Source organism: Molothrus aeneus, chromosome 8, assembly GCF_037042795.1.
Source record: "Molothrus aeneus isolate 106 chromosome 8, BPBGC_Maene_1.0, whole genome shotgun sequence".
Lineage (NCBI taxonomy): Eukaryota > Metazoa > Chordata > Aves > Passeriformes > Icteridae > Molothrus > Molothrus aeneus.
The window spans coordinates 15,044,176-15,069,951 of NC_089653.1; the positions used below are offsets into that span (position 1 = coordinate 15,044,176).

The window sequence follows — 25,776 nt, forward strand, 5'->3', positions numbered from 1 at the left end:
GCACAAATACAGTACCGAAAGCAAAACATGAGAGTTACACTGATTCCTCCAAATCTTGTCTCAGAGATGAGTCCCACAGCTCCCTGCAAAGTAATTGGTCTAATTAGGTGGTAGGAAGGAGCTTCTTTAAATTCCTCAGAAATTAAGACGTGTCATCCGCTTAACATCTTAGCATCTGTTACTGCCTCTTCCACATTTCTCTGCTACATCAACCTGAAGGGCACTTTCCTAGATGTTTCAGAGAGATAAAAAAAATAAAAATAAATAAAACTAACAAAAAACAAGCCCTTATAACACAGAAGAAGTTGGCTCTTTCTTCAGTGGGATGAAGCATGTAAGGCATTTCACCCCCTCCTTATTTCTAAGTTTGGTGCATGTTTGCCTGGGTGAGTACAATAATCACTTTGTTAAGTAAAAATATAGAGAATACAAGCATAACCTTAAATCTTGTAGTTATCCTTACTGATGTGGTAATGTTGTTCTGAAATATTTTCCATGGCAACTGGTCCTTGTGCAAATGTTACTGTCTGTGTTTATATACTTGCAATTTTGTTTCAAATGGGCTATTTTGAATCTCTTAACAGTCAGTCAGTAGAATGACAACTAATTTGTTGTTTTTTGTTTTGTTTTTTTTTAAACTTTGCTGTTGTCTGGCAGCAAGTAAGTATTTAATTATGGCTAATTGATCATGTAGTAGGCATAATTTTAAGGCAGGATGTGCTTAGAACACTGGGTAAGAATATTTGGTAAGGAACCGAGGCACTGGGAAAGTTTCAGGCTTGTATGTGTGGAATAGAGGAGAGGTATTCCATCATTGCAAGCTGGAAAAGTTCATTTTTCATTGAAGCTGTCTGGAACTGGTTGAGTTTTTTTTAAGAGAGATGTTTCTGTTGGTTGGGAGGTTTTTTATATACTCTATTTCCTGCTGTGTGAATACTGGCACAGTGGCACGTAGAAGTAATTTTATTAAAAATATCTATACAGATACAGTTCTGAAAGTCCATTGCAGCAACTGGGTGTGTTATGCACTCCTAGTATTCCCTGAACAGCTCCTGTTTACTGAGAGTCGGGTAACTGAGACAGCCAAATAACTGTCACCTACAAAATGCTTTTGTTTGGCTTCTGTTTTGTTTTAATTGCAGTTCAGGCAAATTATGCCCCCTATTTCTTTGATAATGGAGCCAGAAGCACAAATGGGAACATGGCACTTCTCAGCCTTTCGGAGGACACGCATGTTGGTCAGTATTAAAATTTGTATGTTTAATCTGTGAAACTGAAATTGCTTGCTCTTATGATTAACATATATATTTTCCCGTAGGTTGTTGTTATTTGCTGTGATCTTAGATGTTTTTTTCTCAAGCTTTTAATTGGCCTCAATTTAAAATGACATGTTTGAATTGTAGCTGCAATTTAAAACATGAATTCTAGCTCCCTCTTTTTTTGTCTGCCAATCTATTCATAGCTTCAGAGCTCAGACCTTTGGGGTCAGAAATAAATTCATGGTGGGAGGCTTCTTACCAATTCTATAAATGCTTATGAGAAGAAAAAATTACTAGAAATTAGGCTATCAGCCTTGATAAAAGCAAGCTGTACATTGAAAAACTAAGGGGCATGATTTTTTTCCAAACACATTTTTAATATTTATGTACAAATGGTAGAAAATGTTTCCACTTGCAGTGAAAATTGTTTTGTCTAAATAACTGATGTTTTTTAAAAAGGTTTTTTTTAATTGAAAATTCAAAAATGGATGCAGTTTACAGATTTTTCAGCACTCTGAGGCAGGTCTATTTATGCTTCTTTTAACTGTAGTTGCACTAAGAAAAGTTAAATAAGAACAAAAGGTGACTTACAATCAATATTTTCTGTGGGGGAAAATAATCTCCTGAGACCTAAGCAATTGCATAAAAATAGATATTAAGTGATGAACATCACCTTTATTTAGGATTTTCTTCTGTTCATCTGCAGCTTTCACAGGCTGAATCAGAAAAATATTTAGTTAATGCAAGCTGGGTACCAAAGCACCCCTTTACTCGTGCCTCATGCAGAGAGGAGAGATATGGCTGCTCAGGGGGTGCAGCCAGACACCCTCTCCCAGGGCTCAGGCAGCTGGGGAAGGCCAGGATGAGGGAGGGATCAGAGGGCACAGCCTGCTCTGCCAGCCTGACACTGCCACCCACGCCTTCTTAAAGCAGACCAAGGTCACTCTGTGCTGGGATGCAGCTGCCTGGGTTTGCTCAAAGTCTCCATTTCTGACCCAGTGGTGTTAATGTCATCCAAGACCCACACTGGGCCTGCTAGAAGGTGGGGAGGGGGTATTTGGAAGCAGCAAAGTCTCCTTTACCTTCTCAGCTTGAGAAGAGGAGGGGGAGATGGCAGCACATAGTGTAGAAGTGACACATCTTGACAATGGACTTAAAAGGAGCCTGCTTATGATACAGCAGGAATTTGCTATAAGCTTGATCAAGCTTAGGTGGAAACCCCAGCTTGAAGGCCAACAGTAATGTAGTAATGTAGTGGCACTTGCAAAAGCCAGAGGCAGACCAAGGAGCTGAAATTTTTGCTGCACTTCTGCCTAGATTCTCATGGAAACCACACTTAGTTCAGGCTTGGCAATCCCTATGGTTCTGCTGATAGCTGGAGGTATTGGAATCACTTGTCCAAGTGTAGATAAGGCTGTAATCCCAGACAGCCACAAAATGGGACCCCAACTCAGTTTGTTTGGAGTGGTGCTTGCCAGCTCTGCCACTGAAACCTCAGGCAGTACAACTCATTTGTCATCCAAGCCCCACTCCCTGGTGTGGTGCCAGCCTCTGCCTGCCACCACTGGGAGCCTCCAGGCACCTGCGTGGGGATGAGGAGATAAAGATGGCACATAGCCACAACATGGGCAAAAATGTCCCTCCTGTCAGGACTGCAGCACCACATGGTCTCTCAGATGACAGCACTCCCTGCAGCAGTGAAGTACAACAGTAATTTCCATGCATCTGATCTGGTGCTCTAGCAGCCAAAATGGGACAGTGTGCCTCAACAAACAGCAAAGCAGCAGTGTGAGGGATCAGAGCCTGTGTTAGTGCTCTCCTAATTAGCCTGAGTAAGAATAATGAGATATATGTAATGGGCTTCTGTATGTGCTTTTGTAACATTAGCAACCAGACTAGGAACATGGAGGTCTCTGGAGAGTTTGTACTTTGCTTGCAGCAGTGATAAAGCTCAGGCTGCTCTTTCTTAGAGCTGCTGTGCTTCCTGCCTACTAGCTTCATCCAGAATGTGCTTACATGTGTTTAAATTGGCTGGCTTGTACTTCTAATTTGATGTGTAAATGTGCTTTAAAAGACAAGAGAGAAAGCCTCTCTGTGAAAACTCCAAAAGACCTGTAGGAACCCTTGGGAAAGAGAGATAAGACCTTACTTTTGGGAAGACCAAATGTGATTGTTTTGTCACACAGCTTCCAGTGCTTCTTTGGGCTAATTCCCAGAACAGCTCTAAGTAATGCAAGGTCCTCTCTTCTGAAAGCACTTTCAGAAGTTCCATTGGAACATGGTTGCTTGGGATTTGCTTAATGCAAACTGCTGCTGCCCATGTCAGCATAGCCAGTCCTTGGGGAGGCTTTGGCAGAGAGTCACAGGGAAGGGCACAAACAGCACTGACACTGCAGTGCTGGGTGTGCTTTCAGCTTTGTACAGGGCAAGAGGACCAGAGTTCACATCAGACCACAGCCAGATCTTGGTGCCAGAGCTCAGTGCTAAATGGCTACCAGGCTGGCCCTTTTCTGTGGCACTGCAGAGGAGAATATTGTTCTTCATCACCTGCTCTGATCTCCTCCAGAAGCAGGAGGAGGCATCTGGTCTCTCATGTCCATGTGCAGTCCCAAGCATCCACACTCCCACAGTCATCTCTCAGGTTGAGCAGGATGATCAGTGACAAAACAGTGGAACTAAAACTTCCATATGTTTGATTCTGGATGGCTGCACTCAGGTTTATGTGCTGCAAAAATGGACAGGTTGCTATTAGATATCCCCTGACCTTACATAAAGCTTGGAGTCATGGGCAGGATGCTTTTCTTGGCAGCAGCTGGTGTCTGAGTTGTGCAATGCCACAGACAGCAGCTTTAATAAACTTCCAGAAATTTTACAGTCTTTGACCCTGCTGAGATTGCAAGTGGTTGGCAAAGTAGTATGTGTTAGTTTTATTCCCAGGCATCTGTAGGCAAGGGATGTGGAACATTTGGGAATGCAGAAAGGACACGATGAAGTCTGTGTGTGGCTGTAGAAGGAGACATTGCAGTTCTGCAGCTGTGTGTGAGCACATCAAATTCATTATCATTCTTGTATCATCCTTAACTTGACCTTATTTTCCTTTGTCCAGTTTTGATTATTTACACATGGTTGTAACTTTTGTACCAACCTATCATAAAACCATCAAGTACTATTTCTGCATGAATGCTTGAAAGTACCTGCACATTCCCAGATCCTATTTACTGCTGCAGGGCTTGAGAGCCCTCAGGGTAAGAGAGGCCAGACAGCAGCAGCCCCTTTCAGTGCCAGATTTAAGAAGAATGGGAGGAGTTATGAACTGAAATAGCAGTTGGTGTTTGTGTTTTGGTGGGGCAGGTGGTAATTAGCTCTTTGCATGTGTACATACAAAATGTGCATGTGCTCCTAATCAAGGTCTTAGGGCAGGAGTGGGATGCTATTTCAGGTTGTTTGTTTCATCTTACCTCATAATCCTGCTAAGCCTCATGGTGGGGACAGAGTGGGGCTGGGAACAGCTGCAGAGCAGGGGATTGAAGCATACTCAGAAGGCCTAAGTTCATTACTCTCTCAAAGCCCAACCATGATCAGTGCTCTGTAGATCTCTGCATGATCTCCTTGCATTTCCCTTTCTGTTTTTTCCCTTGCCCCCAGAAGGCACTTTTCCCATTAAAAGCCAGTTTGCAGTGGCAGTTCTTTGATCAAAGCTACAGCTGCCACCTACTCACCACTGGGTGACTGATCCCTTCAGATCCCTCCATCCTTCAAGCTCACCCTGTTCCTACATGCTGCTTTCTTCCTTTCTTCCCATCATTCACAGCTGACTGAGGAGAGCCTTCTTGTCCCCTGTGGCACCTATCATTCTTCCCTTGTTTCTGTCACCCTGCTCCACCTCTAGGCAAGCTGGGAGCTGCCAGAACAGCAGTGTAAGCACAGCCTGCTTTCTGCACCCCTGCAGCAGTGCCAGCGTGCACAGAGCAAAGCCCCCTGCAAAGCCAAGCACTGCACAGAGATGCTTTGAGGACTCACAGGTGTTACAGCCTTCAATTTTGTTTAGATTATTCTGACAGAAACTGCAAGTACATCAGAAAATTGCACTCAGATGACTCCTCCTTGGAGTTGGTTGCCATGGGTGCTGCAGGGACATATTGCTGCTGTCCATGGGGTGATGGTCCGGGCCCTGTGCTCAGCCCTTGCTGCCATATCCCATCTCTCCAGGTCAGGCACTGGCAGCTGCAGGGTGTGTTTTGGCTGCTGCTGGTGCTGCCATGTCTCTGCTTTGGCAGCTGGCTGCTGCACCAGGCTGCAGGGAGGGAGCAGGAGTCCCCTGGGCACGGTCCGGAAGGAGCAGTAACAGGCAGTGAATGGGGAAGGGGCTTTGGGGTAGTCATGGTGTGTGTCCATGGCCTCCAGGAGCCTGTGCTTGGGGTGAGCTTGGTGTGAAAACAGCCCTGTGTAGCCTTTAACTGTCCATCTCCTCTTCTGCTGGGGAAGTGGGCCCTCGGCTGAGAGAGGTGGAGAGCAGACATGTGACCCTGGGCTAGGTGGTGTTTGCTGTGACATTAGGAACAGAGGCGTCCTGTCCTGGGAGAATGGCCACACATGTCCCTCTCAGCATCTTCTTAACAGTTGTCAGCTGTGCTGGCAAAGAACAGTGCCTGAATCCAAAATGTGCTTGGCTTGTTTAACTGACAGGGAAAGGATCTGATTGCTGGGTGTTGCACAGCAGAGAGGGAGAGTGTGTCTTCAGTGAGAAAGCAAAACCAGTCCCAGAGCCCAGGGCAGAAACTGATTAAATTTGAGTCAAAAATGAATTAAAATAGAGCAATGACATCATGAGACAGCCATTCAGCCCAAGTGGCAGAGCAGAGAGCAAATGACTTTTAAGCTGCAATAGGAAAAACAGAGTGAAAAAGCCTGGCATGGCTCATGGGAGGAAGTCACAGCAGGAGGCAGCAATAGCACCCCAGGACTCCCCTGTCCCAGCCTGCTGCATCATCCCCTGGGCACTCAGAGTATCCAGCTCTTCTAACTGTGGCATTTGCCATATCCTCAAGTAAAGACTCTTCTATTCCCATATTTTTATGACAGGGAGAGGGTATTTACTTGGTATCCTCTGGTAAGATTTTATCTGCCTTCTTCATTTATTTCCTTTTCAGCAAGTAGAGGCAGCACACTGAGAACAGATTTTTAATTGGCATTAACACTGTGGTGAGAAGTGTTCCTGGGGGTGTTAATGATATGGAGGGTACTGTGCAGCGAAATTACAATTTGGAAAAAATAAGGAATTATAATGAGTTAGAAAATAAATTTTGATCCACAATCTAATTTAAAAGGCATGCAAGTATTTTGTATTATGAAAAATGAAGTATCAGCTTTAGCTAAAAAGCAAAGACTCCGGTGTAAAGATCAATGAAGTCCATCATTACTTGCTCAGAAAGCTCAGTAATCTCAGTCTGTACCAATATCAATGTTTCTACTCATTTAGCAGCAAGAAAGTTCCTGTCTTTCTTATAAGAAAATTCTAAGAAATGTAGGAAAGGAAACTGTGAGATTTAAAGAACCAGCCCAGGTTTTAATGGGTTCACACAAACTTTCAGTCTGTTGTTCTCCAACCCTGTGCCCCCTGAGGAGGGGTTTGCATTTGTGTACTGCTGGTATTGGTATTTCAGGGCAGCCCAGCAGAGACCTGGTGCCTGGTGGTTACTCTCAGCTCCAAGAGAGCCCAGATGTGGTGTCCATCCTGCTTCTCCACAGCACAGACAGCACTGCTCAGCAGCTGCTGCAGACATCCACACAAGCTAGAAACAGACAGGACAGCCAGCACTGAGTCAAGTGCAAGGGACAGGAAAAGGTGGCAAGAAGGGCAGAAAACGACTGAGAAGTAGAGACAACTAATGACCAAAAAAAAGGCTGCAGAAAAGCACTATATTTATAAGGATATCAGTGAGATGATGGCAATTGGCACCTTAAATCTTCCATTGGATCCAGCTGTGATATTAAGATGAAGCTTTTAAGAAACAAGAATAAATAAGTCAGTGCTGGTGCTGCAGAACCCTCCAGTTTTTTAATTTCTCTCTCTTATATAGACAGTTGAATCAGGAAGCAGGTGTCCTTTCAGGATCCTATTTTATATCAGTCCCAGTTAGTTCCTCTCCTTTCATTTCCTTGTGTTTAGAGAGTTGTTACAGTCAGAAGTGTCTCATCATACTGCTCATTGTCTTTCCCTAATAATTTTCAGTGATCACAGTTACAGATGTGTTGTTATTTTCCATTCTGTTTTGTAGGAAAAGTACAAGGAAAATGTGGAAAAATGGTTTTTAGTTTTGTGAACTGTTTTGCAAGTCTTGGTTATTTGTTGGCTGGCTGAACCAGCCCATGACAGGCTCTCTTGTTAGTGTTCTTGTGGGTGCATTCGTTTTTGCAATGTAACATTTTTTTGTACAAAGGTGCCCAAATATTGCCCTGATAATTATCACATGAGAGTTTACTCCTAAGTGAGCACAGATTCCACATGGTTTAGTACAATCTCTTGCTATGATAAGAAGACAGGCATGCTTTGCAAATGTCACCACTGATGGCTGGATGTCCCATGGCCACTAAGGCCCCAGAGCAGCTTCACAGTTTGAATGCCAGGAAAGAAGCAAACGAGGTTCAAAAGGTTGCCTTGCAAAACTGAGGAAACCTTTGAGAATCTGACCTGTCAATGATGTGGGCAAAGCTCTAGAACTAAGCACAAACTTACAGATCTGGTCAGTGATCTATGAAGAGAGGAGAGAAGAAAAAATTATCATTTTTGAGTACTGAATTAAATATCTGTCAAACTCAGGGCCAGAGTAGGTCAAAACTGAGCCTTAGTGTTCTTCTTTAACTTTATGCTGACTTTCTTAGCAGGGTTCCTTCCATCCTGTATTTGGGTTGCATGCACGAGCAAAACTCACTAGTAACCAGTGAGGCACTTGCTGCAGTATTTCCAGTGCAGAGGGCTTTGCTAGATGTAAAGCAGTTTCTGTGCTTAACCTCTCCAACCTGAATGTCTCAGGTAACTTACCCAAGGCACAGCAGATGGGAAGAAAACAACAACAGTGCTTTATATTTCAGGCTCAGTTAACTGGTGTTTGTAAACTGCTTGAAGTTATTTAGATGAAGGTGTTAAAGCATAATAGACTGGCAGATGTAAATTTAAAAAATAATACTAATAAACACTCTCGCCATGCTTTGAAAATATGGGTGTTATAACTCCCCCAGGAATTATCATTTATAATACACAAAGTCAACTTGATGAAAAAACTGGCACCAACTTCTCAATGTATAAAAATAGAAACAACTATCTTTCTCCAGCTTCTGAAGGAAATACATTGATGAGTTTGAAAAATTTAATAATTGGTATGAGCATGAGTGGGTGTGTCAAGTAAAGAATGTAATGAGAGAGAGCTAATGAGTGGGAGTGAAACAGGAAAGAAGACTTTTGCATCAATTAATCCTGAAAGTGGGAAAGTAGGAAATGTCCTTGCACCTCCCAAGTTCCAGAGCTCAGATCTAATCCTGAGGGAGCTCTCCCTGAAGGGAGATTACCAGATTCTCTGCATGCTAGTTTGCAGTTCTGTTGTTCCTACAAAGAGGTCTTTGAGGGCCTTTTGGTGCTGCTGAGATTGTCACCCACTTGTACAACAGCATCACTTCTGGCTCACCTGGGCTGAGAGCTGCCCAAGAGCTTGTCCCCTATGTCACTCTTGGGTATGAACAGTATTGACCAGGAAAGGGCCTAAAGTGACAGAAACCAGCACTGATGAACTCAATTAAACCAGCTGGCTAAAAAGTTGCCATCAGGACTATTGAACTATCTGCTTTTCCATACTTCCCAGTAAGTGGGCTTGATTGACAAAACCTTTTCCTGCTGCAGGGTAGCCAGGTTCCTAAGGAACAGACCAGTGAAACACTCCCTGATTGAAATAACCACAGGGGAATGCTGTTGAATATCAATTTTTCAGGCACCCACGTGTACACTCTGAATGGAACTGACCCAGAAGGAGATCCTGTGACATATGGCCTGACCTATGAAGCTGGATCAAGGCGTTACTTTTCTGTTGACAAGAACCTTGGAAATGTTACTTTGATTGAAGAGCTTGACAGAGAGGTACAATCAAATGGCATCACTCCAGGTGTTTGTGGAATTTCAGTTTAATTTGATCTGAGGCTTTGAGGGACAAGGCCAGTTTATTAGCCCCTGAAGCATGTACTTTGCAATTCTAGGACATTATACTTCACCTATCATGTTGCATTCCAGTTGACTTGTGCCACTGACATTGCTATCAAATTTTTCAGCAGCTGTCTCTCCAGCTTTTTTCAAAAGAGAAGTATAGTCTTTATTTCTTATCTTCCCCCACCCACACCCCATAAAGAGCTTAGGGGCAGCTACAGTCATCACCAAATCCTCAGACAGGGGAGTCTCCTGTCACTAGGAAGAAGTAGAGATTTGTGTAAGCAGTGTTTCAGGACACTCCTCTAGTACATCACAGCCCTTTAGCCAGTGTAACTGTGCTGTTAAAGATGCCTAAATCCAGCCTTATTCTGGGAAGAAGGCATTGAACCCTTCATATCTCCTCACTGAGAAGCTTACACAATATTTTGTAAACCCTTTAAAAATCTGTACACTAATACAGAACAATTTTAACCAAAGTGCCATTTTAGGGAACATTTCTTGAAAAAGGAGACTGATTATTATGAGCACTTTAGGAAGCAGCAGGGATTGCCAGAGCAACCATCTCCTGATGGTAGCCTGAGAAGGTTCAGGGAGCTGGAGCTTCTGAGGAATCTTCCTGGCCGCTGCTGGGGTTGCTCTATGATATTATTTGTTACTTTCATCTGCCTGCCTAGACAGGTTTAAATCTGCAGTCCCTTTTCCAATCAGGACAAACACCATCTCTCTTACAAAAGAATTTTCTTCATTTACAGAAGGAAGATGAGATTGAAGTTATTGTCAGTATTTCAGATGGCCTGAGTACAGTAAGTATTTAATTATGCTGTCGCTTGTTAAACTGTCTGTCCTCACATACCTACTCCTATTAAATTACCTTAATGGGACCATCTCATTTGATCAGAAAACATAATCTTATTAGAGCCTTACCTCCTGTTCCAAGAGCCACTGAACTCACAGTTACTCCAGTCTCACTTCGTCTCCTTGCTCAGCTATTTGAAGATAATTACAATGAAGTGTGAGCTGAAATACTGACTTAGCAGCCTGCAGAATTACAGCAGCTTCCCATGAAGTTTCACTGCCAGCACAGTTGGATTTGTGCCTAAGATCTGGAGGCTTTTTGGAGAAATGTGTGACATTAAAGGAACTAGTGTTGGGTGCCCAAGAGCTGCCTGTCCCCACCCCCACAGTGTTTCTCTAGCATGATGTTAAGAAGATTTGCTTAGGCTAAGATGGTGGGGTGTTTCTTGTCTGCTGCTAGATAAAGCTTTGTTCATCTAATCATTAAGGACTTACCTGAGCCTCCAGTCCTATTTCCACAGATTTTCTTGGCATTTTTAATTTATGGACTCATGCTGTCAGGGCCAGGATGGCAGTCTGCCAGTAGGAGGATGTGGGCTTCATCACTAGAGGTTCCACAAAAGTGGGCCCCTCTTCTTATCTACAAGACTGGATAAATCTAGAGCTCTTCCTCATCTCAAACAAATTAATTGAGATTATTACAAGAAATGTTTGAGATGTTCCAGCCTCCCACAGGCACAACTGCCCTGGAAATCTCTGTAAAAGGGAAATAATGGGATCCATAAATAATGGGAGCCATAATATGCTCTTCATATTCTACTCCAGGTTTCTGAAAAAGTCAGGATCCTTGTAATGGATGCCAATGATGAGAGCCCAGAGTTCATCAATACACCTTACATAGTCCAAGTCCCAGAGGTTGGTGAAGTTCCTTTGCATACTGGAAATATACTTCTCTAGGATGTAAACAGGGGCTTATATGTTTTCAGTAAAACAACAAGTTGTGCAGGACAGACTTGCATTCTTTTGGTTTAGGGTTTGGGTAGATATTTAAAATTCACTGCAAACTTGGGGAATAAGTTTATAGGTACTTAAGGTGTGCTATTTTGGGGGTAAATTCCAAGATGTGAGTCAATGTGAGTTTTTAGAATTGGGAATAGGATAGAAGTGGGAATAGGATACACCCAGTCTTAGCTACAATGTTCTGTTATTTTTATTTCACAAAGTGTTTCTTCTTGTTTTCCAGTTTTAATCTCTTCCCTCTTTCCCTTCTGCTCTTTGGTTCCCTCAGTGCTTTTACATTCTTTCTACCATCACTCTCCTTCTGCCTCCCTGCATGCTCATGTTTCATTTCTTTTACCTCACCTGGTTTTCTGTTTCTGTGTGACTCTGCTAACTCTTTCTGGTCACAGAACACTCCCTCCAGCAGCAGCATCTTTAAGATTGAGGCAATAGACAAGGACACAGGTTCTGGAGGAAGCATCACCTACTTCTTGCAGGTAAAGTATTGTCTGTACCTTCACAAATTTTTCTCTCATTTACTGAGATTTCAGAAAGCAGATTTTAAAAAGAATTTGGGGGTTGAGTGCACTGCTAGTGCCTATAGGATTAATTTTGTACCATGCACAAGAAAATAAGCATTGGCAGAAGGGATGTTGTTTGATTGCAAGCAGCCAAGGGTGATCCAGCAGGCAGCAAGGGGAGCTGGAGTTGCCACTGACACTCCTGTGCCTGCCAGCAGGACCCCTCATGGCAGGGCTCTTACTGGCCCTTCTTTTGGCATGACAGGGAGAGCAAGATTAGCTGGTAATCTTGTATGCTTATGGGATTTCTAAAGCATGAAATAGCTTTCTTTAGGGAGCAAAACACACTGGAAACATAAATGTGCCCTTCACTGTAGCAGGCTGGTGCATAATTGATACCAAGATCACAGTGTGAAATGAGAGGTACTAAATCTTCTCCCTGACAAAGCAGTGACTGCCTGAAACCACCCTTTCAGTTGCTGCCCACTGGTGAAGAACTGAAAGGGCTCCAGATTTAAAGCTGAACTTCTGTATTACATATCTTCTGTATGCCACAAGGGCAATGTTTTGCATTATGTCCTTCAAATTTCTCCTTCCTATAGGCAGTTTCATCCAGGTTATCTGCAGTTCCCTTTATTCAAGGGAAACATGAAAAAAAGTAAACAAAAGCAAAGCAAATTTGTTGCAATATTTAATTTTGGATAAGAATATGAAGACAAGTTAGGAGATATTTATATAGCACTAAAGCTAATCCTGTTAAGAGCTTGGGCATACTGTGAAAGAACACCTTGAGTGCCTTGTTGAAATTTAGCTTTGATTTCACAAATTATGATCCATGTGCAGCATTCAGCTTTGCACAGGGCTCTTTCCAGACAGCTGATAGTCTATGGACCAAGGGGCAGCAATTTCAAAATTTTATGTCTGGTTTATAATATATTTGTGTGGCAAAAAGGATTAAAAATATGTTGTTGAAAAAATCTTGCCATGTCTTTGGGCACAGTCTCTGAGAATTCTCAAGTTGCACAGAAAAAATCTCTCCATAGTTATGATAAAGGCAGGTGGTGATGTCTGCTGAAATGGCCAAGATTACCATTGTGTCTAGATACAGGAACAGAGGTGTTTGTACAGATATCTCCAGTTCAGAAGAATGGAGGGAGGCATTTTTTAGGCCTCTTTTAAAATCAGATGTCCTTTAGATTTTGTTTGTACATCACAAAAATCACCAGACCACCACTGTGTTTGACAATAATCTATACATGCAACCTTCCTGCTTTTTTTTGAAACCAGTAGAACTTTGAAACACTAAGGGGTGACACCATTTTTTTTAAATTCCTTTTCCCTTCATCTTTTTTCTGTTAAGTCTCCCTACCTCTTTCCATGCAATTAACTGAGTTAACCAAAAGTGTAAGTTTTCACAATGAAATACTAAAAGATTTAAAAAATCTACATTACAAGTAACTGATTTATTCTGAATAATGACAGACTTGTGGTTGGTTCGTGAATTGTTCATAAACACAGAGGTGAAATTCATCAAATGCATTATTCACCCAAACCGTGTCATTATTCTAGTCTTCTCCCTTAGCAGATGAAATAAAAGATGAATCCCTGTGGCAATCCTATCTCCACATGTGTAATCCCTGGCTGTTTCTCCTTTTCTTTCCCTCTAGAACATCCATGCTAACAAGTTCACGATAGACCGTCACAGCGGCGTCCTGCGCATCAAACCTGGGGTCACCCTGGACTACGAGAAATCAAGAACACATTTTGTTGTGGTTGTAGCCAAGGTAAAAGGCTTTTATGTGAGACTAGAGGAGGTGGGGTAGTGTTTGAGTGGGACCAAATAGTTTGAATGCAAGTGCTGCTGAAACATGGAGGCAGCAGAGTTACTCCTGCTGTAACCTCTGGAGGCGTGGTGGGTAACGTGGAAAGGTGAGGGGGTAAAGGTAGCAGGTGTTTGCTGCTGAACAACATCTGGAGGATTTGGGAGGGGGTTTCCCACATTTCATTCATGTCCCCGGTGCCATGGGACTCACCTAGAAGTGAAGGGTTGGTGTATCCAGCCCTGGCTTCAAGAAGCAGCAACCTGTGAGCTCAGGGCTCCTCATGCTGCTCAGGGCACAGCCCTACCACCACAAGGACAGACCCTGGCAGGCAGATGGGCCACAGCCACTACCCACAGCTAGACCCAGCACAGCACAAGTGATGGATTTCTTTTCTGGAAATATCTGTGAATGTTCCTTTTTCTCACTTCCCTGCAGCCTCATGGCAGGAGCTTATTTAAATCCTGTAAATATTGCTGCACATCCCTTCTTGCCACTGTCTTTCCCAGCAGTACTGTGCCTGTGACTGCACATGCTAACAGGCATTAGAAGTTTATAGATTCTGAAGTCTCTCACAATCCTGTGGGGACCTGTCACACAGACAGACTCACATGGGTGGAAAGAGGGCAGTTTTGCTGTAACTTATGGGGTCTTGGAGTTGCTCATATTTTTTTTTTAAGTGTATGGACCTTTTCATGTATTTTTAGCCAAGGTTCATTTGAGGAAGAATAACAAAATTTGGCTTAAATTCTACCTTAGGGGCAGTAAGGAAGAAAAAAAAATCAGTGTATCTTTTAAAAAAATTGGAATTTTTAGAATTGATACTGCAGACATGTTGAACAATTCACACTCTTACACACCAGCATGACTACTGACCTACAGCTGGTGCTCTGAGACTGAGGGTGTTAAAAGCCTCTGAAATAGCAAGTTGTCTTCCTAATTGGCTCTGCTGTATCAGTGGTGCAGAGCTGGTTGTACCAAGTCCCCAGAGACTGCTTACACAGTGTGGCTGTCTTGCAGGTTTGGGCTGCACAGCTCCTCTGTGCTTGCACTTTATCACATTGGAGTTCCTGGGAGACTTTGAGTATGTACACTGTTTATTTCCTTCCAGAGATGCACTACCTTGTCCTGTGCACTGTCTTGTGTTCATGACAAGACTATAGGTAGGATGAAAAGTTGTAGACCTTGGTCACTAACTTTTGCATCAGTTTCTAGTATTCTTTTTTCCTGAAAAAGCCCTTGAATTCCCTATCCCTTCTCTAAAGATCATTTATGACTGCATATATTGGCCCAATCACTTTTAATATAAGAAATTACTTATGAGGCACTGCAAGCTGTCTTCCTAATCAGAGGGAGAGCAGGACAAATGGAAAAGAGAAGGGACTAGGGCAGCACAGATTAAATCTATATGTTCAGAGAGGGAAAAGATTCCTGGAACTGTGCTTCTGAAGGCTCATGAGGTCCATGCAATGCCTCAGCTGATTTGCAGACATGCTTCAGCAGAGGCATCTGACAATGACTTCTTTTCTAGGATGGTGGTGGGAAGCTCAGGGGAGACAACAAAGTCTTTTCAGCCACAACAACAGTTACTATCAACGTGGAGGATGTTCAGGACACCCCTCCAATGTTCATTGGGACTCCCTACTATGGATATGTCTATGAGGACACGCTTGCAGTAAGTTCTCGTTTCATCTATGGGAGAACAAGTACAGCCTTTCCCATCTTACTCAAGATGGCCCTAAGGTTTCTAGCACAGACTCTACTGGAAACAGCACCTAAACTCTGATTTGACTACTAGGTGAACTGAGCTGACCAAATCTCACACTTGTTCTTCCTTATGTCTACTACCAATTTGCCATGCAAAGCTTCCTGGTTTTTCCACTGAAGTCAAAAAAGATTCTGCCCATTTACATTGGTCTAAACCCAGACAGTGACTAAGAGCTCTTGTGTAGCTCAGACCTCCAGAGGCACTTGGCTGAAGGCTTAAGGAGGCTGCCAGTCACCTCACCTGAACACATCATGCTTAAAAGCCTTTGTGTGTCTGTTTGCTCTGTGGTCTCACAGTGCTTTCATTTTCTAGCTCAGATCAGTCTGCTACCAACAGTTGGTTGTACAAGGTCCAGACAGAATTTATGCCCAAATACTCCAGACTCTCTGTGTTGTCCCATGAACATCCCCTGGGGAGAAGCAACCCTGACATCCCCAAAATGCAGGATGCTTTCTGCTCAGTGATGGCTGGTTAGGCAGGATGAGCCAGGAAGCCCTCTTAAGCCTAAACTCAACCATATTATCAGTCAAGCAGGGACATAATTAGGAGAACCGGTCATTTTCAGCCACATGTTCTTGAAGCTGCAAACTAATGAATTTTCTCTATATCTAAATAGTGACATGATTGTGTATGGATCAGCTTTCACCCTGATCCATAAGATTTAATTAAAATTTTCATCATATATAGGACAAGAAATGGTATCTACCCATTAAATTACTCAACATTAGGCTGTTGATCAGTTTAGCCGTGTGATTGCATTCTGTTCATCTGACCTTCCCTTGAGTTTCAGGAAAGATTGTGACTTACCTTTCTGTCCAGAAATGTGCACTGCAGCCCGTGCATGGCTATATACTGCAGTTCACTGCAGAGGCTGTTACATTTCAGCAGGGCAGAGAAGTAATGCTCATGTGCTTTGCAGGTGTTTAAAATGAATGATATTATGTATATTGATTTATTCTGCATAGTTACATATAGATCTTGAAATAACTATCAGGTGCACACAGGAGTTAGTGTTTACTATGGAAATGAGAATCAATAAATGTTAATTACATCCAGCTTGAGCTCATAACTTACACCATTATGATATAATGATGGAAGCACGAATCAGTCCTTCCCTGTGAGGGTTTTTGCCATTAGAATGAGCTCCACAGAGAAAGAGGCAAGAGCTGATTTTAGTGGTGTTTGTGCATTTGGTGTTAATTTTGTAAACTTGCTTCTTTTCTCCTTGGTGGAGTTGTCAGGATTTACAAGTACTCTGTCACCTTCAAAGGGACTGCACTGCATTTTGCCCAGTAGGCAGATTTTATTGCTGCTTCCAGCATAAACGATAATAAACACAGTTCTGTATTTCCAGTTGCTTTAACAGAGCCTTGCTCTTGTTTGAAATTCACTCAAGGGTTGTCATGAAAATGTTCCTTTTTGCCATTTGTGATTCACTGGCAGTTACTTCAATGTTCCCCAGTTCTGCAGCCTCAAACAGGAACACTTTAGTGCAGAGGCCTGAATTGTACAGCTCATTCCCACTTGAGTGAGCATTTTAATGTGACACTCGTCATCCCTCTGAGCTGATAGGAGCAGTCACATGAGCAAATGGTCCTCAGTACACAAATTCTGTACGTATGGCCCACGGCCACGTTACTTGTGCAGAAAGACAGACATGAAGGTTTAAGGGCAGTTAAATCACCATCATTTTCATCACAATTTTATGCCCTAGATGTTCTGTGGGCCAAGTTGCTCTGTGATCTCTGTTTGCTTCTACTGCCTGTCTGAACTTAATTAGGAAGGACCAAAGTGACCCAATAACTTCTTGGCATCTGCCTGTGTCTCAGCACACTATGTGGCCATGGAACACAGAAGCCTACACAGAAGCAGCCAGAGGGAATCTTGGTAATGCCCCAAACTAAAATTTGGGTTCCAGATTGGCTGCTCCAAATCCTCTCTCCACATCTGTGGCTCCAGGCAGGTGTCCCCTGGCCACAGCTTCCAACCATTCCTGTGAATTTTCCCCAGGGCTGAGGCACCCATGGCCATGCAGGGTCTGCAGCCATTTCACACTCAGAGCAGTGGGCACTGGCCCTTTTTGTGCTCCCCATATGGCACAAGCAAAAGTGCCCACTCTGCCCCCAGCACTTCACTGCAGAAACACTTACAGGAGTTCAGTTTATTAATGTGCAGTTGCAATTTCACTGCTCTGATCTCAGCACACAGACTGTGATTTCCCCTTTCTCCCCAGGGCTCTGAGGTCCTTACTGTTGTTGCTCTTGATGGAGACAGAGGAAAGCCTAACAGTATTCATTACTGCATCGTGAATGGTGAGTAGGCTTGTCTTAGACGAAATTTGAAGGGCACTCAAAACTCCATCTGGCATTAAATAAGAACAGAATATGCTAGAGTTTAATAAACCTGAGACCAAATCTCATGAAATAATGTCAAATACCTCAAACAACTTCAGGGCCCTGTCTAGCAGAGAATAGCCAAGATTCATTTCAGTGAATTTTAGTATCTTCTTCACAGAACTGTGCTTGGAGCTGTTAATGTTGCTGATTTGTTAGGCATCAGTGGGCTGCTTGTCATTTCAGAAAGTGTAAAGGGAGATGCATTCACTCTTCTAAGTATCTCTATCACTTAATCTGCGAGGTGAGATAATTCATTGGGAGACCCAGACATGGCATTTGGAGGGATATTTTTATTAATACAGTGATAAAAGAGGCTAAACGGTCAAACCTCCAATTTTTTGGAATAAATTATATTTACCAGTGAAGAGACATTGGCTGTACACTGAAGTGGAAGAAAACAGATGTTATCAGAAGATTAATGCTTTCCATGAGCTATTCTGAGAGTGTCTGTCACACATCTTTTAATAGCATGAATGTGAAACTTAGTGAATTGGTGATTCATTAGCTGGTGAAGACAACAGCTTAGAGCAACTAAACTTCAGGGATTATGAATTTTATACACTCTCCCTTCCAAAACAAGGCTTCTGTAGCAACTGGGCACCCCAACTCACAGGTGTGAAAGATCCCAAAACTTCCTAAGAGAAATCTGAGGTGTTGTTGAAGCGCTATGGAGTAAGTGCTTCAATTGTGTTAAGTGATCTAAGCATCCAGAACAGAGAGATACAGCTGAGTTTTTGTTGGTGTGGGATGAGACCCATGCTGAGGTTCCTTCTTAATGTGAGGAAATAAACAGGTAAAAGAAAGGTAGAAACATCAAGGAAAAGAGAATTGCAGAAGACAATGATAGAAAATGAGAAAAGGTAAAAAGAAAGGTACAAAATGAGGAGCAAGAATAAGTGGGATGAAAATATACTAAACAAGGGAGAAATTAAATAAGGAGAACAAGTGAAGGCAGAAGAACCAGGGAAAATGTCAAAGGGGAGTAAGATTAATGAGAAAAGATACTGGATTGCCAAAGAAAATAGAGAAGGACCAAAAGGGTTCTCTGGGATAAAAATAAATGATAAGTGTTTAGGAAAGAGTGGGAAAGAAGATGGAAGGGGATAACAGATAAGTAGAACAAAATATAACTTAATGGAGAGCAAGCTTTTCTCATGCCCATTAACAAAGGGCTTTGTTTTTGTGAAAAAAGAGGGGAAGGGAATATGCTTTTAGTGCATAGAAAGTTGAAAAACAGAGAACAGAAGATTGCAACAGGTTTCTACTCCTGCACCTCAGACATTGGCATTATTTTTGACAAGCCATTATTCCAATAACTGCAGGCTGGGATGTTAAAGGACAAGAAAACACTTACAGCAAACAGGAAGTTGTTTGTTCTTAATAAGCCTGTCTTATCCCAGGAGTGTGGAATAATGATAGGAAATGCTCCAATCTTCTAAACATCTGGAGGAACACCAATACTGCTACATGTACTCCAGGTTACCAGTTTCCCTGGGATAACTAGACAATAACACAATGTATGGTGGTTTGAAACCACTATTGACTTAAGCTTCCTCTCAAGCAGAATGTATTTTGCAGGCCAATGTATCTTAATAATTGGGTATTATGAGTCAATATCTGTTCAATGTTGTGTCTAGAGTGCTTTAATGAAGTTGCAGTTATTGTAGGTATTAGCAGAAGAGGATACTATCAAATGGTTTAAAAATCAGCATTGGAAATGAGTTTAAGAAAAATGCTGGGCTTTGGGGTCATCATCCTTTATTTCTGAAGCCTTGATCTCCTACATTTAAAGGGATTTCCTCTCTTTTCCTTTCAATGGTAGACTGCCACAAAGCACAGGATGTGGCCAATACTGTACATGAAGCAGCATCAGGGCTGCCCTTGCTGGGCACCAGCCTGCCCTTGGCTGTGATGTGAGATGGTTCCTGACACTGCTGCCCCTCTGCAAGCTGGCATTTGCTTCAGCACAAACAGAGCACTCTCAATAAGCTGCTGCCTGGAACTGCTATTCTCTCCAGATCAATGGAACTTGTGTAGCAGTAGCAAAGTCAGCCTGCAGCCCTGTCCTGCCTCTGTCAGACTCTGCCTCAGTTCAGAAACCTTGGGGCTTACCCCAGATACTCCAAAAAACCCTTTTGTTCAGGGCAGCCTTGCAACAGGCTGAAAGCTTTTTTTTGACCACTCAGTGTTTAAGACCAGAAGACACTTCTCCTGAGATGCTGTCTGAGGGAAGTGACTGTACTTCTTTTTGACAGATTGTCAGACTTCTCACCTTAGCTGATATAAGTGAGAGAAATGTTCTTGTTTCTCAGAGACTTAATTAAGCATTTGCTAATTACAATGACAAATGTCTATTTTTGTCTAAACCAGCATATAAAGAAGGCAGCATAATAAAATTAATACCAAATTTGCATGCCTGGATGCTGAGGCTTGAGGGAAGCCCAAGCAGGATGAGAAGAGGAAAATGCTGACAATTGCCCTTAAGGGAAGAACTCCACTGAGCTGTTCCTAGAGGAGGAAGCCCTTTTAGGCCCTCATCTGTGTTTTTGTCTCAGACCAGTGATAGAAATGCTTTGTTTTTGAAGAGTGGCTTCAGATCTACTGATACATATGGATACACATATGGACAAAGATGTGCTTAATGAAGTGTACAGTTGATTTGCCCATGCTTGTTCAAAGAAAGAAAGTGTGGCATGTAACCAGAGCATCTTGGTTTCATTGCAGGAAGTGAAGGTTCATTTGAAATCAGCAACACAACTGGAGCCATTTCTGTGATAAAAAGCCCAAATCACCTCAAGAAAGAAGTGTATGAACTAAAAGTTAAGGTAGGTACTGTGGTCACTTTAATACTATTAGTCTAAAATGCCATGATTGTCTAAAATGGTTCAATTTATAGCTGACTTTACCTGTTTCAGAAACTACCTCCCATATTTGAGCAGAGTGCCAGATAGTATAAAGCAGCTCTAATTGCTAATGTAGGGATATTATTGTTGGGATATTTAGTATCTCAAATTATTTCTTTCAAATAAAATCCTCTTGTCCTAATTTCATCTCTGAGGCTAGAAAATCAATGTCCTTTACAGTCCATAGATACCTGTTCTCTGTGTTTCCAGATTTTATTGCTAAACTGGGAATTAATATCTTGAAACCTCCATGTTATGAGATAGGTAACAGTCAAATCTGTGATTAGTATTAGGACTGGGCCAGATCATGCAGTGTCATATCAGCATTCACTCCTGAGGCACTCTTCAGCCACACACAAACACACGCTCACACCTTGATGAGCTAACACCTCAATGAGCCAGTACTCATGTGATAGGCTGTGTTATTTTAAGCAGTTTCTAAAGAAAAAGTGTTTAAAATGCAGAATTAAATTGTGAAGACTGTATCCATTTTCTCCAGCATGTTGGAACTGCACATTATTGTTGTGATAAGGACAATAGTGGCTTAAAGGCTGCTTTGAGGAATTGCACACTGCCAGAACCAGTGTGTAGCACCCCCAAGGGCACTTGCTTGCTCCTGGGCTCAAGCAGGGCAGGTACAGCTACAGCTGCCTGAGAGAACAAGGATTCTCATGGGCTCAGTTAAACTCAGGCACCATTTCTTCCTCTATCAGCTCTGCTTCACTGCATTCTGCTACCACTCCCCAGATGCAGAATGGGTTAAAGCCTTGCAAGCTTTTCTGATCTCCTAATTATGTGTGTGGTGACCCAGAGCTCATGCAGGCTGCAAAAGCTGCTAGAGGAACCAAAAAGGTGTTATATTACCCAGCATATACAGTGACAGACACCTCAGTTGCCAGACTAGTGTCTTTGGAGAAAGTGCCTTTGGTTTTGAGCCCTTTGAGCAAAAAGGCATGTTAGATATAGCTGTTGGGACAAAAATACCAGCCAGTTTCTGTCCTGGCATAAGAAATGTCTCAGGTTCAATCCAGTGAATCAGGCTGCATGTTGCGGTTGATGAAACCCAGACAGATTTGATCTCATGGTTCAGAAAAATACCTAGGTTTGCCTGTCTGCCTAAACTATATCCACCTTAAATTAAGCTCATCTAAACACCACAGCAGAATTTTGGAGACTAAATCTCAAAAAAAAAAAAATAAACATGCACTTTTTGATATTTGCCTAAATGCCACAAGTACAGTTTTTCTCACAGTTTTAAAGGCTGCAGTCCTTGCAGCAATGAGACAATGAACTGCCTGTGGTACCACAGCAAATTTAAACATTGTCTTCCTTTTCTATTCTATCAACACTTTAGGCAAGCAATTACCTTGCCTCTATTGGATTGCTTTTAGAGAACTGTTTTCATCCAGAGTGAATTACTAAGATGACAAAATTAGAGGGAGAATCAACTGGGGCTCTACTGGGACTGGTTTATTACCATAATCTTCTAATCATCATAAACTTCAGTGTGAAACGGACTCAGGTTTTAGAGAAATATAAGCCTATGACTCTTCCTACAAGTTAGAGTGCTTTGTACATGTGGAAGAATACCTGAACATGAATCTGAAGAAGGAGAAAACTGCTTCATCATTCTTTTCTTCCTCTTGCCTGCTGCAGGCATCAGAAGTCAGTCAGGAAGGTGACATCTCCGAGCACACCTTTGCCATGGTGACCATACGGGTGGTGGACCTCAACAACCACCCACCAACCTTCTATGGAGAAAATGGGCCCCAGAACAGGTTTGAGCTGACCATGTACGAGCATCCCCCAGAGGGTGAAATCTTACGGGGATTGAAGATCACGGTCAATGATTCAGATCAGGTAAATGGAAACTAAGCAGACTTTCAGTTTTCCTGTCCTATTTTCCTAAAGACTACAAAGAGCTCTCAGATGGAGAAATGTAATTTTAGAAGCTCAGCTGTTTCACCTGCATTCCCTAAAAGCCTAGGACAGACAAAGCAGTGGTAGGGTCCAGTACCACAGAGAGACTGGATCCAGGAGTTCAGTTAGTCTGTCCTGTACTGTTATGCCAATGGGAAGGATGGTCCTAGACCTGCAGCCCAGGTCTTGTGGCAGCTGAAGTTGAACAATCCTTATGAACTTCCCTAACTGCTGGTTGTGTTCATTTGTTGCCAGTATATTGTCTGTGAACATACTCCCTTTGAAGATTTTCTTGGATGTTCCAAGCCCTTTAGTAACTTCAGGTGCAATTACTGTCTGCATCTTCTTCGGGCCCTTATGTTACAGTCAGGGTCTGCAGTGCATGCTTTGATTAATCATTCCCACTGGAATTATATTTTTATGTACTCTTAAAAATTATGCCCTAGCCAAACGAACTCTTTTCAGATCAAGGAAAAGGAAAGAAGATTCCATCCATCTCAGCCTGCTGTCTAACTGACCTGTGATACCTGTAGGTGCTATGGCAGCATAGGGACCCCTAAGCTAAATACTGTATGAATGACATCCATCTGAATTAGCCTCAGGTTAGGTAGTGACAAGAAGAAAGCTTGATGCATCTGACAACTGTATTACTATTGGAAAGAACTCTCTTCTGTAACTGTGCTCAGTATTGTGCTGGTTTGATGGTATTGTATGTTATCAAACCCACTGGCTTCTTCCCTCTCCCTCCTGCTGCTCTGCAGCGAGCAGATAAATGACTGCTTTCAAAGCAGTGCTATGTCTATCCTGCTATTGTCATGGGGGATGGTGCTGCAGAAGGGGAGAAACAAAACCCATCTCTTCTCTTTAGAGACAAAATATATATCTAGGCTGACAAAATATTCAGGGTGCAAGTTAGGCTATAAAATAAGCAGAAAACACTGATAAATACACTGTATAGATTTCTCAAGAAGCTTCCTAGTATAGTGTAAGGCATCACTCTGGGGGGATGGGTGGCTTTTCTTCTAAGGCAGAGAATGCAATGTTTTCCCTTCTATCCAAGATGATTCTGTAGAGAAGAAAATTAAACATGCGTCTGTCTCTGCCACAGCTGCTAGAGACTCTTTGTTTTGGAGGAGTGGAGGAAAAAAGTGAGGAGGAGGAGGAAGCTGTGGTTAAGGTCTGGTTTAGGCCTACAGATTGATGGAAATGCCATGCTTACTTGCAAGAAAATGATACAGAAATTTCTCTCCCAGACCTCTTCAGTGTGGCTTAGCACTCAGTGCTGCTGTTCCCTCAGTCATTCCTGTGTCCCATGGCTGTCTGCTTGGAGGCATGCAGCAGCATGGCTGGCTCTGAGCAGATCTGGGTTCCACGGACATCAGTGGCAGAAATCACTCAACTGTTGGAGGGAGGCAGTTCTCTCCCTGTCCCATGCCACCCTTCTAGTCATGTACAGTCCCATGTGCCACACACTTTGTAGGACTTTGTCTGACTGTATTGTCAGACTGTCCACTCTTCCCATCAGCACCATTTTCCATTGCCCAGCAGCTGTGGCTTTGTGTGTTTGGCTTTACCACCCAGCAAAAGAGAGCCCATTATCATCTTTGTAGTTGGGGAGTGGGTTTATGTGACCAAACAACACAGACCACTGAGTTTGGATCCAAGGTCATTCTGTTTCCATACTGCTGAATCCTTTTTCTCTTGACATGAGCTAGGGCTGCTCAAGAACTGCTCATAACAAGCTCTCCAGGGATACAGCTGAAAGTAAAGTTGTCCTGTTTGAAAGTTATTATTAGAAATTCATCATCTCAAGATTCATGCTACAGGCAGAGCGTGGCACCAGGCAGGCAGTGAATCTGGCTGTTTGTCACAGTGTAAACATGACACTGAGAAATTGGTGAAGCCAGAGAGTTTGGTGAGGTAGGCTCAGTTCCTTTTCACATCTTTCCTGTAAGGCAGAAATATGAGGATCCCCCTTTCATCTTTTCTCTTACATGCTCCAGTTTGGTTTAAAAGAATTAGCCTGGCCAGCTGGCTCTGGCTCACTCTCCCTACTTGCATACAAGTGATGATAACCTTTTAGATACTGCTGCTTCCCATGTTCTCTCTGGCTAGAAGGTTTATCTGTGTAAGGGGATTTGCCTTCTCACTTCACCTGGAGCTGTCAAGTGTGTGTCAGATTTTGTCCTGTGCAAGTGGAGCTCCTCTCTCCTCACAAGTGCATCAACTTCAAAAAGATTTGATGTTTGCATCTCTGGGCTAGCTTAATCCAATCAGTGCAAAATGTGATACTCCACCTCTGTTTGGAAATTGCCTGTCTTTGTGATTCTGCATCTTCATCATGAAGAACAACTCACACAGCATATGAGTTATTAGGACACAGGCTGGACATGGGAAGTGTTCAAGGCCAGGCTGAATCGGGCTCTGAGCAACCTGGTCTAGAGGGAAGTGTCTGTGCCTGTGGAAAGGGAGTTGAAATGTGGTGATGTCAAATGTCCCTTCCAACCCAAACCATTCTGTGAGGCTGGGTTTGTGAGGTTGTGTTGTCCTTACTGGAGCAGCTCAGTTGCCTTTCCTTGGCAGGAAGCAGGAAGAGGCAGGATTTCCCTGCCAATATGCACGTGGTGTCATCTCTGTCTAGCTCCCAGTATGTGGCACAAAACCCAAGGCTGCTTGCCACAAGACTCCTCTCTTAGCCAGGCCTGCTGCAGGGTTTTTCCATCATGACTGAAAGAATAACCAAGCCTGTCAATCTATTTTAAGAAAAGCTGTGTCTGTCTTGTGACTAGGGCTGGAGGTATTATACAACTAAGCTTCTTAGTGATCTCCTGCCCAGGGGATGGAGAGTAGAGGGCTCTCTGCAGGAAGGCTCGTTCTCATTTCATGTAGTTTGAAGAAACAGAGCAATCTAGGCTGTAAGAAACCTGACATTATTGAAAACAATCAATGTCATATCTGCTTTTATCAACAGGGAGCCAATGCTAAATTCAACCTCCGTCTTGTTGGACCTGGTGGCATCTTCCGAGTGGTTCCTCAAACTGTCCTGAATGAGGCTCAGGTTACAATAATAGTGGAAAATTCTGCTGCCATTGACTATGAAAGCTTCAAGGTGTTAACCTTCAAGGTACTTCTGCTTTCCAGGTCCTCTTTTTCAGTGTGTACAGTACGAGTATGATGGCTTTTGTATCTGATGTGATTTAG

At 42.8% G+C, this 25,776-nt stretch overlaps 1 protein-coding gene across 1 annotated transcript in view; it reads left to right on the forward strand.

The window, feature by feature from the left end:
- The first annotated feature begins 317 nt into the window (after positions 1 to 317).
- The window catches only part of CDHR1 (cadherin related family member 1), a 43,048-nt gene continuing 17,589 nt past the window's right edge, over positions 318 to 25,776 (forward strand). The window contains exons 1-12 of the mRNA XM_066554788.1: positions 318 to 386; positions 1,143 to 1,238; positions 9,242 to 9,387; positions 10,206 to 10,256; positions 11,074 to 11,163; positions 11,658 to 11,744; positions 13,436 to 13,552; positions 15,120 to 15,263; positions 17,590 to 17,668; positions 20,477 to 20,577; positions 22,312 to 22,515; positions 25,547 to 25,699. Coding sequence (XP_066410885.1) covers positions 326 to 386; positions 1,143 to 1,238; positions 9,242 to 9,387; positions 10,206 to 10,256; positions 11,074 to 11,163; positions 11,658 to 11,744; positions 13,436 to 13,552; positions 15,120 to 15,263; positions 17,590 to 17,668; positions 20,477 to 20,577; positions 22,312 to 22,515; positions 25,547 to 25,699 — 1,329 coding nt within the window. The 5' untranslated portion in view covers positions 318 to 325. The remainder of the gene's footprint in view (positions 387 to 1,142; positions 1,239 to 9,241; positions 9,388 to 10,205; positions 10,257 to 11,073; positions 11,164 to 11,657; positions 11,745 to 13,435; positions 13,553 to 15,119; positions 15,264 to 17,589; positions 17,669 to 20,476; positions 20,578 to 22,311; positions 22,516 to 25,546; positions 25,700 to 25,776) is intronic.